A 13519-nucleotide genomic window follows, 5' to 3' on the forward strand; every position below is an offset into this window, starting at 1 on the left:
TGGGTACTCAAGGTGGTAGTAGCTATGAGATCCTACCTCAGTTGGAGAGAAGAATAAGGATGTTGACCCTTAAGAAAGTGAATGGTGAGATCTTACGTTGATTGGAGAGGGAACGAGGACGCTAGCTCCCAAATGGGTGAATTGTAAGATCCCACATTAGTTAGAGAGGGGAACAAAACATTTCTTATAAGGGTGTAGAAACCATTCCCTTGCATACGCATTTTAAAAACGTGAAGCTGACGGCGCCACGTAACAGGCTAAAGCAGACAATATCGGCTAGCGGTGGACTTAGACTATTACAGTAGCTCTAGCCAAGCCTTAGATCACAAATGCCAAAACCCTCCAATCATATGATTTCGTTCCAAATGATTGTTGCTCTTAGAAATTCGATCTAACAACCCTTTGGAAGAATAAAACATTTGATTACCTTGTTAATCAAATATTCGGTGAGAAGCAAAAGTTTTAGAGTCCATGTTGAAAATACATGCCTAGATAGTTGTCAAATAGTAAGGCCCAACAATAGAAACTAAGGATGGAGCCGTCTAATACAGATGTCTTGCGTATAGTTCCTGAAAATGTGTCTAAAGGTCTTAAGCTTTCGATATTTATTTAGATTCTTGAATTTTCAATTATGCGTCTAATAAGTTTTTACTTATTCAATATTTATAAAATTTATGGTTCTACTCAACACTATTATAAAATGTTTAATTTTATATTTAATAAATTAGTTAATTTTTTTAAAAAAATTGAATAAGTCTATTAAATACAAAATTAAAAGTTAATACACTTAATAGATATTTTTAAAATTCGAGAATATATTATATTTTTTTAATGAATTCTAGCTATTTTAGCTATTTTTTTTTTAAAAAATTAAGATATTTATGAAGAATAGTCATTCAACGAAATTTCATAAATAAAAACAAAATAATTATTTAGACTAAGATTCCTTTCTAACGTCTCGAAATCAATTAATGTCGCCTTGCGCTCATGGAGAAAATTTTCCATTTAGACTTAGACAGAATAATATTGTTTTGCGTGTTAGATAAATGGGACCAAAAACATGACTATATAACTTTTTAAAATTTTTATAAAATTATTCACGAGAGTCTTAATCAATCGAGCTATAGCCGAGAAAATTAAAAATTAAAAAGTTTCAGAATTTGAAGAAACTTGTGATTGATGGCGGACGGCTGCAAATTGCAAAAGTTGGGATTGGTAGGCAGGCCAGGCGCAGGCTGCGGAGCTTCCAACTTGGATTATTTCATTAGCAGCTGCCCCTTTGGAGTCTCCTTCCAATGGCGGCTTACATCTTCACTTCAATCTTTATATAAAATTTTTAAAATTACCATTTAATTCATTCAAAACTTTTTTATTAATTTTAAACACGATTAACAAAATTTAGTTTTCAACGATTTGAGCTTAATATTTGTTCAAGGGGTCGGCTGCTCGACAGTGGGCGACTTTTCTTGGTGGATTTGATCCTTGGTCAACCCTATTGTTCACTATAATCCATTTTTTAAATCCCGATCTCTCCTTCCTCGCAAGTGTCGTTGTTTGTAGGTTCAAGCCACCCAATCATGTTGCTTCGCTTCTTGAAATCGCCCATTTTTGAAGCTCCAGTCAATATAATATGTTCTTTATTTAAAGGATCAGCCGATCCACACGGCCATTTGCTAATTCTGAGGCAAGTAGTCAACAATATTCATCTTCAACGCAAACCCAGATTCAGTTTTGTTCGAAATCTTTTATATGCCTTGTTTGCTTGCTTGAAGTTATTGATATCTGTTTTGTTGAGCTTGGTTTAAGATTTTGCTTTTGAGCTATCTATCTGCTGTTTCTTCTCTGTTAATGGCTGGTCGGATTTTTGAAACTTTGTCATTTGGGTCACAACATGGCCAAAGTAATCAATCTTTGCCATTTTCATCTGGAAATGCATCATTGAAGTTCTTGCTCTTGCATGGTTATTTGGATATTTCTGTCAAGTCAGCCAAGAATCTTCCTAACATGGATATGTTTCATAAGACTCTTGGGGATGTTCTTTCAAAAGTGTCTTTTAAGAGTTCTAAGAACAGTGATGGGCAAAAGGCTCCAAAAGTGACTAGTGATCCTTATGTGACTATCTCTGTATCTGGTGCTGTGATAGGAAGAACTTTTGTGATTGATAATAGTGAGAATCCTGTTTGGATGCAGCATTTTAATGTTCCTGTAGCTCATTATGGTGCTGAAGTGCACTTTGTTGTTAAAGATCATGATGTTGTGGGATCACAAATTATAGGTGTTGTTGCTATTCCTATTGAACAATTGTACTCTGGAGATGTAGTTGAGGGTACCTACCCAATCCTTAATAGTAGCAGGAAGCCCTGCAAGCCTGGGGCTGTCTTGAGTTTGTCGATTCGGTATATTCCGGCAGACCGGGCGGCCATTTTTCACGGTGGAATGTATGCATCTTCTGATCATCAGGGAGTTCCTGGCACATATTTTCCTCTTAGGAAGGGAGGTAAAGTTACATTGTACCAAGATGCTCATGTTGAGGATGGATGTCTTCCTTCAGATTTTAAGCTTCATGGTGGGGTTGAATATGAACATAGGAGCTGTTGGGACGACATCACTGAATCGATTAGCAAAGCTCGTCGTTTGATCTATATTACGGGCTGGTCTGTGTACCATAATGTTAGATTGGTTAGAGATGGAAAGGCGAAAGAATGCAGTTTAGGGGACTTACTCAAAGCTAAGTCTCAAGAAGGTGTACGAGTGTTGCTTCTTATATGGGATGATCCAACTTCGACAAGTATGTTGGGATATAAAACGGTATGTAACTGAAAAACATGTGAACTTTATATGTTTCTATTGTTCTTTATGGCTTTTACTGGACATGGATATTTCCCATGATATACTTGCTGGTTATGCACTGCAGATATCTGGTGACTAATCTTTCATGGTGTTTTTTTTTTTTCCTTTTTCTTTTTGGGTGAATAATCAATCCATTTTAAGGATATATGTAACGGCCCAAGCCCACCGCTATCAAATATTTTCCTCTTTGGATTTTCCCCTCAAGGTCACATATGCTAGGGAGAGGTTTCTACGCCCTTATAAAGAATGTTCTGTTCTCCTCCCCAAACGATATGAGATCTCACAACCCACCCCCTTCGGGGCTCAACATGGAGAGGTTTCCACACCCTTATAAAGAATGTTTCGTTCTCCTCCCCAAACGATATGGGATCTCACAACCCACCTCCCTTCAGGGCCTAGCATCCTCGCTGGCACTCGTTTCTTTCTCCAATCGATATGAGACCCCCAATCCAACCCCTTCGAGACCTAGTGTCCTTGATGTCTAGCTCTGATACCATTTGTAACAGCCCAAGCCCACCTTTAACATATATTGTCCTCTTTGGGGTTTCCCTTTCGGGCTTCCTCTCAAGGTTTTTAAAACGCGTCTGCTAGGGAGAGGTTTCTACACCTTTATAAAGAATGTTTCGTTCTACACACCAAGCGATATGGGATCTCATAATATAAGTTACATTTTTGTGACATGTGCAGGTTGGGATGATGAATACAAATGATGAGGAGACTCGGCGGTTCTTTAAGAACTCTTCAGTCCAAGTGGTATTGTGCCCACGATCTGGTGGAAAAGGTCATAGCTGGATTAAAAAGCAGGTTAGGAATTGTGGAATTTTACTATTCACTGCAATTGCAAGGGGAAGCTCCCTTTGTACACAATTCAATCTCCCTTTTTGCCATTTTCATATTATCAAGAAACATTCAGAACTCAATCCTTTCTCCACCATTTTTAATCATCTTTTGGTGTCTATAAATGTAATGTATAATCTTGTTCTTCTATACCCCTTGCTTCTCCTCAACAGGAAGCTGGAACCATCTATACCCACCATCAAAAGACAGTGATTGTAGATGCTGATGCTGGCCACCACAAAAGAAAAATTGTAGCTTTTGTTGGAGGTCTCGATTTATGTTTGGGTCGATATGATACTTCGAGGCATCCTCTTTTTCGGACATTGCAAACTACGCACGTAGATGACTTCCACAACCCCAATTTTACGGTAGGTGTTCGATCGAAAATGATCGATATTGTTTCCCCATTTTATCTAGTTTCTTGGTAATTTCATAATGAACAAAACACATGCACTTGCATCACTGTCATGCAATGCCAAGCTGCATACGCTTCTAAAATCAGTATACATTTCTTGGCTTGGTTCAAAGTATGATACTCTAGAATTAGTTTAGACTTTCATGTGTTTTTAGTTAATGATGCCATGAACATAATCTTTTCATGGAAATCATCTATGAACTACTCTTAACCTTTGTGCAAACAGGGACCTGCTACTGGTTGTCCAAGAGAACCATGGCATGATTTGCACTCTAAGATTGATGGTCCAGCAGCATACGACGTCCTAACAAATTTCGAGGAGCGTTGGTTGAGAGCTTCAGAGCCTCGTGGCCTTAAAAAGCTAAAAAGGTTGAATGAAGATGTATTGCTCAAAATTGAAAGAATTCCTGAGATTTTGGGAATTGCTGATGCTGCTCGTTTGTGTAACAATGATCCAGAAGGTTGGAACGTGCAGGTAGAGTTAAAAGCAATTGATCATTACAAATTTAAGAACTTTATTTCTATGATTGTTGTTTGGTATTAAGAATGTCACTGAAGCAATAAACCACTTGATGATCTTGCAGATTTTTCGATCGATCGACTCGAATTCGGTGAAAGGATTTCCTGAGGACCCGAAAGATGCTATAAGTAGGGTAAGAGAAAAACTGCAAGTACTTGATTACTTTCCAAAATTGTCTTACAGAAACTGAGCTTTTGTTTTCCATGTTGATACAGAACTTGGTATGTGGGAAGAATGTGATGATAGATATGAGTATACATTCAGCATATGTTAATGCAATTCGTGCTGCCCAACGCTTCATTTATATTGAAAATCAGTACTTCCTTGGGTCATCTTATAATTGGAGCGCTCACAAAGACTTGGGTAAGCAACTCTGAACTCTGAGATGAAGAATTTGGGGAAAAGTAAAGGTATTATAGGAGAATAAGTTCAAACCTTTGGGCACTTAGTGTAAGATCTCACATCGGTTGGAGAAGGGAACGAAACATTCCTTTTAAGGGTGTGGAATCCTCTCCCTAGTGGATGCGTTTTAAAACCCTGAGGGAAAGCCCAAAGAGGACAATATCGGCTAGTGGTGGGTTTGAGTTGTTACAAATGATATTAGAGTCGGACACTGGGCGGTGTGCCAGCGAGAACGCTGGGCCTCCAAGGGGGGTGGATTGTGAGATCTCACATCGGTTGGAGAGAGAAACGAAGCATTCCTTTTAAGGGTGTGGAAACCTCTCTCTAGTGGACGCGTTTTAAAATCTTGAGGAGAAGCCCGGAAGTTTATTGGATAGCCTTTTGGATTCTTCAATTAACAAAAAGTTTACATAATTGCAGGGGCTAATAACTTAATACCGATTGAAATTGCCCTTAAAATTGTGGAGAAAATCAAAGCTAAAGAAAGGTTTTCAGCATATGTGGTTATCCCAATGTGGCCAGAAGGTGTTCCTACAAGCACTCCGATTCAAAGAATTCTCTTTTGGCAGGTTTGCGCTTCATCTATTATTTCTTGTTAGCTTCTGAAGTCTTGTTTTGAGACTAGTTTATCTTATTTTTTATGTTCTTCTTTCTTTTTCTTAATTGTAAACCAAAACCAACACAAAAAGAAGTAAAACAAAAAGAAATAAGAAAATGAGGAGATAGATCTCCCCATGGTTGCAAAAGAACGAGCGGAAAACGCCCCAACTCTAGAAGCTATGTACTATAAAATGTCTCAAGATTAACTTCGGGTAGCCCAACTGAGGAACAAATATGTAACAGCCCAAGCCCACCGCTAGTAGATATGGTCCTTTTTAGGCTTTCTCTTCTAAGCTTCCCTCAAGGTTTTAAAACGCGTCTGCTAGGGAGAGGTTTCCACACCCTTATAAGGAATGCTTCGTTCCTCTCCCCCACCGATGTGGGATCTCACAATTCGACCCCCTTGGGGGCCCAGCATCCTCGCTGGCACACTGTTTGGTGTCTGGCTTTGATATCGTTTGTAACAGCCCAAACCCACCGTTAACAGATATTGTCCTCTTTGACCTTTCCCTTTCGGGTTTCCCCTCAAGGTTTTAAAACGTGTCCACCAGGGGAGAGGTTTCCACACCCTTAAAAGGAATGCTTCGTTCCCCTCCCCAATCGATGTGGGATCTCACAATCCACCCCCATAATATAGGCCTAGCGTCCTCGCTGGCACACCAGTATAACGATTAAAAAAAAAAAACACAGTCGCCGGAGATCTCGTGTTCTCAAAAGGTAAGTGTGTGGGATTGATTGTGCTGTGTGCGTCTCTTTGTAAGGGCTGTGGATGGTTGAAAACGCAAGATCTCCGGCGCCTCGCCGAAAATCTCGTGTTCTTTTCCGGCGACTGCGTTTTTTTTTAATCGTTACAAAATAGATGATCCAATTTTCCCTCCGCCCACCTGTTATTGAGTTTTCTGCAAGCCATACTCTGAAGTGAAAACTTGATAATTCCAATCACAACTCTCATTATATGATTACATAGTTTTATTTACTGGTGCTTCTTTGTTTTCTTCAGAGTAGGACAATGCAAATGATGTACGAAATGATATATACAGCTTTAGTGGAGGTTGGACTTCATGAACAGTATAAGCCTGAAGACTACTTGAATTTCTTTTGCCTTGGAAACCGTGAGGTGATCAGTGAAAGAGATGGCATTGAAGCCGGAAATGGAGAAAAGAATGCTCAAGTACTTCGTTATTACCCTCCTGAGTGAAGCTTTAAATTTCTTGACTTTGACAGTATACTCCAATTGTCCATATCTTAATGTACCATTTGTTGGTTATGCAGTCACTTGTTCGTAAGAGTCGACGTTTTATGATCTATGTTCATTCTAAAGGAATGATAGTAGATGATGAGTATGTCATATTGGGATCCGCAAATATCAATCAGCGATCCCTTGAAGGTACTAGAGACACTGAAATAGCAATGGGTGCGTACCAATCTCGTCATTCTTGGTCGTCAAGCAAACGCTCGAGCCCACGTGGTCAGGTATGTTTCAAAAGTTTATGATCTTCTATATAGAGTCATTGCTGGCTGCAAGAGTAGGGAATGAATAAATCGGCCCAAGAAAACTAAATTCAATTTTGATGTCTAAAATCTTGTCTGCTATATTTGGGAGTACTTCTCGTATGAACGAGGATGCGCGGCGAGTACTTCTGTCTCATTCTGTTCTTGAACGGGAGGTATGCTTGGCCCCTTAAATCCTTATGGTCTAAGACATCAAACCACATCGCCTTTAAGTGGAGGTCTCACTAGGTTCTACCACAGTCAGGCCCAACCAAACTCAAAATCTGAGTTTGATCCTATCTCATAAAAAACACTAGCTATATGCTTGCGTCAGCGTTAGATTCTTTTTTTTTGACTTCTTTCTTTGAAAGAGGAATGCATGGAACGAAGTAAAAAAAGAGAGGAGGAAAGTGATTCACCCGTGGAGTTTGTCTGTGATATTAGAGCCAGACATCGGGCGATGTGCTAGCAAGGAGGCTACTCGCTTAAGGGGGGTAGACACGAGGCGATGTGCCAGTAAGGACGCTAGGCCCCAAAGGGGGTGGATTTGGTGAGGGTCCCATATCGATTGGAGAAAGGAACGAGTGTCAGCGAGGACGCTGGGCTCTGAAGTGGGGTAGATTGTGATATCCCATATTGGTGGGGGAGGAGAACAAAACACCCTTTATAAGGGTGTGGAAACCTCTCCGTAGCAGACATGTCTTAAAAACCTTAAGGGTAAGCTCGAAAGGGAAAGCCAAAGAGAACAATATCTGCTAGTAGACTTGAGCCGTTACATTATCTCTTGAAAATTCTCTTGAAAATGGTTTTCTCTCTCTTTGAAGTCTTGTTTGCGATTTCCTTTCATGTTATCGGAGCCAACAAGAGGGTAAACCCAAGCATCATTCGTTCAGAAATAGAATCATTAATGACGAGTAACGTGTCTGTTGTTGCAGGTGTATGGATATAGAATGTCATTATGGGCAGAGCACACTGGGACCATGGAGGAATGTTTCGAGAGACCAGAGAGTATTGAATGTGTAAGACGAATCAGATCATTGGGTGAGAGAAACTGGAGACAATATGTTGCTGAGGAAGTGACAGAAATGAGAAGCCATCTTCTTAAATATCCATTGCAAGTTGAGCCAACTGGTAAGGTCACTCATCTTCCTGGTTCTGAGACCTTCCCAGACCTTGGTGGTAACATATTGGGAACATTCATAGCCATCCAAGAGAACCTTACAATTTGATTCCCACTGAATATCTATTTGTTCTTAGGAAATTCTTTGTCTGTGTAATCATTGGTGTACATTATGGATTCTTACAACAACTTTGATCGTAAATCTGAGTTGTTAGACCACATTGAAGGGTGATATAAAATCAATCTATTTCTGTTATTAGCGCGTTCATCATAGCAAGAACCTCTCGCTTCATATTACCACTTCTCCAGAAATAATACCTACTCCCTCAACTCATTCTAAAACAAATAGAATTTTACCTATTAAGTCCTTGATATTCTCACCTTTATTCCATCCTCGTTTTCTCGTTCCAAACAGTATTATATAAAAGGCGTTCGGATTGAGGACATAGGAATGAGAATAAGGGTGGAAAAGAGGGTATAAAGTTTGGAATATAGGACATGACTCATGAGAATATATCTGTTTATATGCCTATGAGTAACAGCATTTGAGATCTACACGAGTTCATGGTTGGGGTTCAAGATAGTATAGTTGAAGGTTAATAACATAACATGTTCTGAATAAATAAAGCCAACCCATTATTGAGACAATTTTTTCTATAAAAAAGAGAAGGAAAGAACAGAAAACTACCTGTGCTGGGAACATACTGCCTTCTATCTTAGCCTGTAAATAGCTTATGAGAAGAAAAATGGTCGTTGACACTGAATATTTAGATGAAGAACAGCTTTGGCTACACTCCTCTTGTTGTTTATTGTCATTTTTATTTCAGTGGCCATTGGCAACCACACCATTGTCAAGCTTCTCACATTCGCCATCCTTCTTAGCGTAGAATCTCCTGTACAATGAATCGACTTCGGTGAGATAGTAGGTGCCTGGTGGTAGGAGGCTGCAGTCCTTGTTTGTCGTAAAGTCCTTGGCCCCGTACCGATGCTCCATCAGCTTCATTATTTCGACAAATTTCTCCGGTACCAACTGTACGAAAATTAGATGTTCAAATCCATGGATTAATAAGGCAATCTTCTCTCTAAGTCGTATTTGTATTGTCCAACACAATGCACAACCATAAAATGCTAAAGTTCTATAAATCATCAAAAGGCTCTGAACCACAGATCTAGCTATTGAGTTCAATGGTGGTTTAACGATTCCCACTCGTTAATATTATCATACGTTGTATCTTTTAACGATTCCCACTCGTTAATATTATCATACGTTATAGGATACAAAATGATGATTTGGACAACATTGTTGTTCGACTTTTGTGCAGTTCATCTGAAGTTCAAACTGTCAAGCCTAATCATTGTGCTAAGCCTGAATTCAAGATACATGGAGGAGCTTGATACGGCCGTTTTCAGGGTAAAAAGGACATTGTAGCATTGGCTTACGAATGAAGTTATAACTCGACTACGCTCTATACAATTTCTCAGGAGATCTATTTACCGTCTACACTACAGCATAATTAGTTAGGTTTGTAGAAAACATGAGATAGAAGTAAATACCTCGTGCCTCGATTTCAACTTTTTATCTACATTCAAGACGGCTGCAACGTTGGAGAGACTAAAGGGATGTTGACCTTCATTGATTTTCAATGAGAACATCGTTGCGGTTGACCCACTGCCGTACGAGAACAATATCACCCTATTTCCTGACTGGCATAGAATCAGACCATTTAGACAGGTGAAAGTAAAGCAGCCAAATGTGTAAATTGGTAGTAGAGAAGGTGAATACCAGTGAGCTATGCTTATTGTGAAGAAGCGAAATAAATGCTGCATAGAGAGAAGCAGTATACATGTTTCCAACTTGCTTTGGTATTAAAGTGGAGGGTTGCACCTTGGAATCATAAAGTGGCTTTGCAAGTTGTTGAGTTATCTGCAAATCCATTATATTAGTTAACAAAAAGTGAAAGATAAATGACCAGCTAAAAGGATGTCTTTCAAATGTATAAGACCTTTTCAAGATCCCGACTCTGGTAACTTTCATCGTTAGACAAGGTTGAAAACGGAGCCAACTTTTCTTTAACGACTTTGTCTATTGAGCTGTAAAGAGCAGAAAAAACTTCAACATCCACTAGAACCACCAGAAACAACCAAAGAAGCATAAGAAGCATATATACCTCGCATTTCTCTTGAAGTCGTTAAAGAGCAATCGAGCAAAGCTCTTCTGCACAAGCTGCGGTACATGAAAGGAAATTGATTGATTAAGTAATCTCCTCCCTCATTCTTTTACTGGGAAAACTAACAAGTAATAAGACCAAATTCTAGCATATGTTACCTTGTTATAGGGAGAATGAAATACAAAATAGTCAGCATCAGAAATTGTAAACTGTTTGCCCTCCAGTTTCTCATACCTAATTGAAGTACAATGACGAGTAAGATAAAATACCTAGTTCGCAAGCGACGATTAATTTATTCAAAATATGAACTTACTTGTGACATAATTGTTTGTAGCAAGAATCCAGGGCCATGAGGTAACAGGTTTGAGAGAGCTTACCATCTACAACCTGCAAGCAAATCATTATAGAGATGACTCACTAGATGTAGCAAGAAACTATGTAAATTATCAAAGCCAGGTTATACAAAATGTACAATATTTTCTACAAAAGAAAGACATCTTTTAATATAATGGAAACTAGAGCAAGAAGTTGGAAATAACCAACGAATTACAATGTATTATGTTAAAGATTACCGGGTATTCGCTGGCCAGGTTAGGCTTGTAAAAATCATAAACGTGAGACATATGACTTCCCCTCAACTTGCTTTCAAAAGCAATAGGAGCATCAGGTCCTATCAGCATGGCAATGGCAGCAGCCCCACCTGTAGGACGAGCTGGTCCTTCAGCATAGACCTAACAGAATGGACAAGTAATTAATGCAGATTTTGACAGCAAATATTTCAAGAAAATTTTAGTTCAATATATTTCAACGAATCAATGTCAAAAAAAAAAAAAAAAAACTTATCTCCCATATTGAAAAATTATAAACCTACACCAAAACTAATTAAAATATAACAATAAGATAGACTAGATTATATCATACCGCACTGTCCGTGCACACCACAAGACCATAACGCCCATCCCAGGAGCTGCTCTCCACCCAATTGACACAGTTGAAAAGGGCAGCTGTGCCCCCATAGCATGCATTAGTTGAATCAACACCTTCCATATCGGTATTTCCATGTTTCTGCTTATATGAAATGATAAGAACATTCAGTATTGTACCATCAATAATGGCCTTAAACATAAACTTTGAACCGATATTTATATTATCAAGGGAAGGATTCCATTCAAGCTAGGCAGTAGACAAAAACTAAGTTTGCATCCTCATAAATACCAAAAGACGTAACCATCTACAAGCCAGTTCAGCTATTCATGAAAATCATTACAAGTATTTAATATTAACTTTCAATCTGCAAACTCCATTAAAATGCTATCCACCAAAAAATACACACAATTGGGGCCAATCAACAAAATTCATCCATTAAACTATTTCAAAGCATACTTCAATGACAAACTTTTTGGCAGATCAAGACTTCAATAAAATAGAAGACACGTAAAACTTCCCACTTTCAGTTTTGTTCACCCTCACTCTTGGTGGCCCCTGGTTTTTTTTTTTTTTTTTTTCGTTTAAAAAAAAGTGCAAGAGGAATACCCAAAATTTTTACCTCAAAAATTTGCATCAGGAAAGTCTTAATTGATTTGCTTTTATCTATAACAGTCTCACTGCCAACTTCCAGCCGGCCAACTTGCTTTGGGTCAATTCTATACTTCTCAAGAAGGGAAGTGACAACTGTCAAGCTGAAAATCCAAGAATTTCGATGTTAAGAACAATCTTCAGAATACAGAACCATGTAGATTGTAGCCAATATGGTCACTACCTCATTGAGATTACATCTTCAACCTCAGAACAGAACGCCATGCAATCCTGTCCGAGCCCAATCGTGTATTTCCCCTTGCTTGCTCCATCATGAGCCTCCAAAGCTTCCTATGTTGCCAAAGCAGAAACCATATTAATTTCACTAGCAAGCATACAAGTGAAGGTACCAAATAGTGAGCTCTAGAGACGCAATTCTTCTTTGACATTACAATGATGTCAATATCTTATCAGAATTGTTCGTTGGTCAGGGACATAACATCCACGGAGACTGAATTCAAATAACTTTTCCTCTCAAAACTTGATGCAGATCCAAGAAGTCCCAAAAAAGGGAAAAAAAAAACAGAGACGAAAAGAAAGTAGACCAACAGACAAAATTTAATCTAAGAGAGCTGTTAAACAACATATGCACATGTTGTGTGCTAGATATGAGCTCAAAAGCAGCCACCAAACAATTGGGTCAGGTCCCTCAGCCCAGAAATGAGCTCAAAAGCTGAAGTGGCCCAACTCACACACCACACAAACAGACATTATGTACGTACATGTGATGTATAATTTAAAAATCAATCTCCGATCGGAAACAACGAAGCAGGAAAGAGCGAAACATTTCGAAGTATTCAAAAAACCAAAAACAAACGAATCTCGCTGGTCAACATCGAAAATCACCAAAAACAACACAACTCAAAGATTATAGCAAAAATTAAACAAGATTAAGAAAAACAAAACCAATTCATAGAAACAATAACGAAAAGCTACACCCAGTGTACGAATTTCTCCAAACACCACCAAAATACAATCCAAAACCAAGCAGAAAGCAAAGGAAAGCTAGAAATTCAGCTGAAAGTGAGAGATCCTCACCTGCTGAACACAGGTAGGAGGGAAGTAGATATCAACAGCGAGAATTCCCACATTCTTGGCCATTTCCAGAACCTCTTTTCGGCGTTCAATTCAAATAAACCGATCCAAATCAATAAAGAACCAAAGTTTGCTACGAAGCTCTCCTTCGAATCTCGTTTTGCTGTGAAAACGAAGAAATCGAGAGAATGAAATTGAGAGAGAAGAGAGAGGAAATCCTTTGAAGTAGCAGAGGAAGATGGCAAGGCTCACATGGGGGCGAGTCTTAAATAGAATGCAGTCTACATGAGCTTCCAACCAAATATTTTGTAAAATGGAGGACGAATTTCCACTTTTGCCTCTCTTTTCTGCTTATTTACTTTCCTTGCCATTTTTGTTTTTTTTCTTTTTCGTTCTCTAAATTATAATTTTTTTTAAATACAAGCCCTTGTTTTTAATATTTTCAACATTTTATGGATTAAGTTGTTGAATTTTTAAATTTAATAAATTTCCGTTTAAATCAACAA

At 38.6% G+C, this 13519-nt stretch overlaps 2 protein-coding genes across 2 annotated transcripts; one reads left to right on the forward strand and one right to left on the reverse strand.

The window, feature by feature from the left end:
* Positions 1–1113: 1113 nt before the first annotated feature.
* On the forward strand, positions 1114–8491 carry LOC111801065 (phospholipase D beta 1-like). The gene is made up of 10 exons (XM_023685031.1): positions 1114–2808; positions 3538–3654; positions 3861–4055; positions 4329–4577; positions 4687–4755; positions 4838–4985; positions 5445–5593; positions 6625–6795; positions 6897–7097; positions 8051–8491. The coding sequence occupies exons 1-10, from the start codon at positions 1849–1851 to the stop codon at positions 8342–8344; spliced, it is 2553 nt and encodes an 850-aa protein (XP_023540799.1). The 5' UTR covers positions 1114–1848; the 3' UTR covers positions 8345–8491.
* Positions 8492–8717: 226 nt separating this feature from the next.
* Positions 8718–13277, reverse strand: LOC111801066 (hydroxymethylglutaryl-CoA synthase-like). Its single transcript, XM_023685032.1, has 12 exons — positions 13017–13277; positions 12163–12269; positions 11950–12082; positions 11325–11468; positions 10976–11134; positions 10717–10790; positions 10562–10637; positions 10404–10459; positions 10239–10326; positions 10019–10159; positions 9790–9939; positions 8718–9265 (listed from the first exon to the last, which is right to left on the reverse strand). The coding sequence occupies exons 1-12, from the start codon at positions 13077–13079 to the stop codon at positions 9059–9061; spliced, it is 1398 nt and encodes a 465-aa protein (XP_023540800.1). The 5' UTR covers positions 13080–13277; the 3' UTR covers positions 8718–9058.
* Positions 13278–13519: the final 242 nt, after the last annotated feature.

Source organism: Cucurbita pepo, chromosome LG08, assembly GCF_002806865.2.
Source record: "Cucurbita pepo subsp. pepo cultivar mu-cu-16 chromosome LG08, ASM280686v2, whole genome shotgun sequence".
NCBI classification, from domain to species: Eukaryota; Viridiplantae; Streptophyta; class Magnoliopsida; order Cucurbitales; family Cucurbitaceae; genus Cucurbita; species Cucurbita pepo.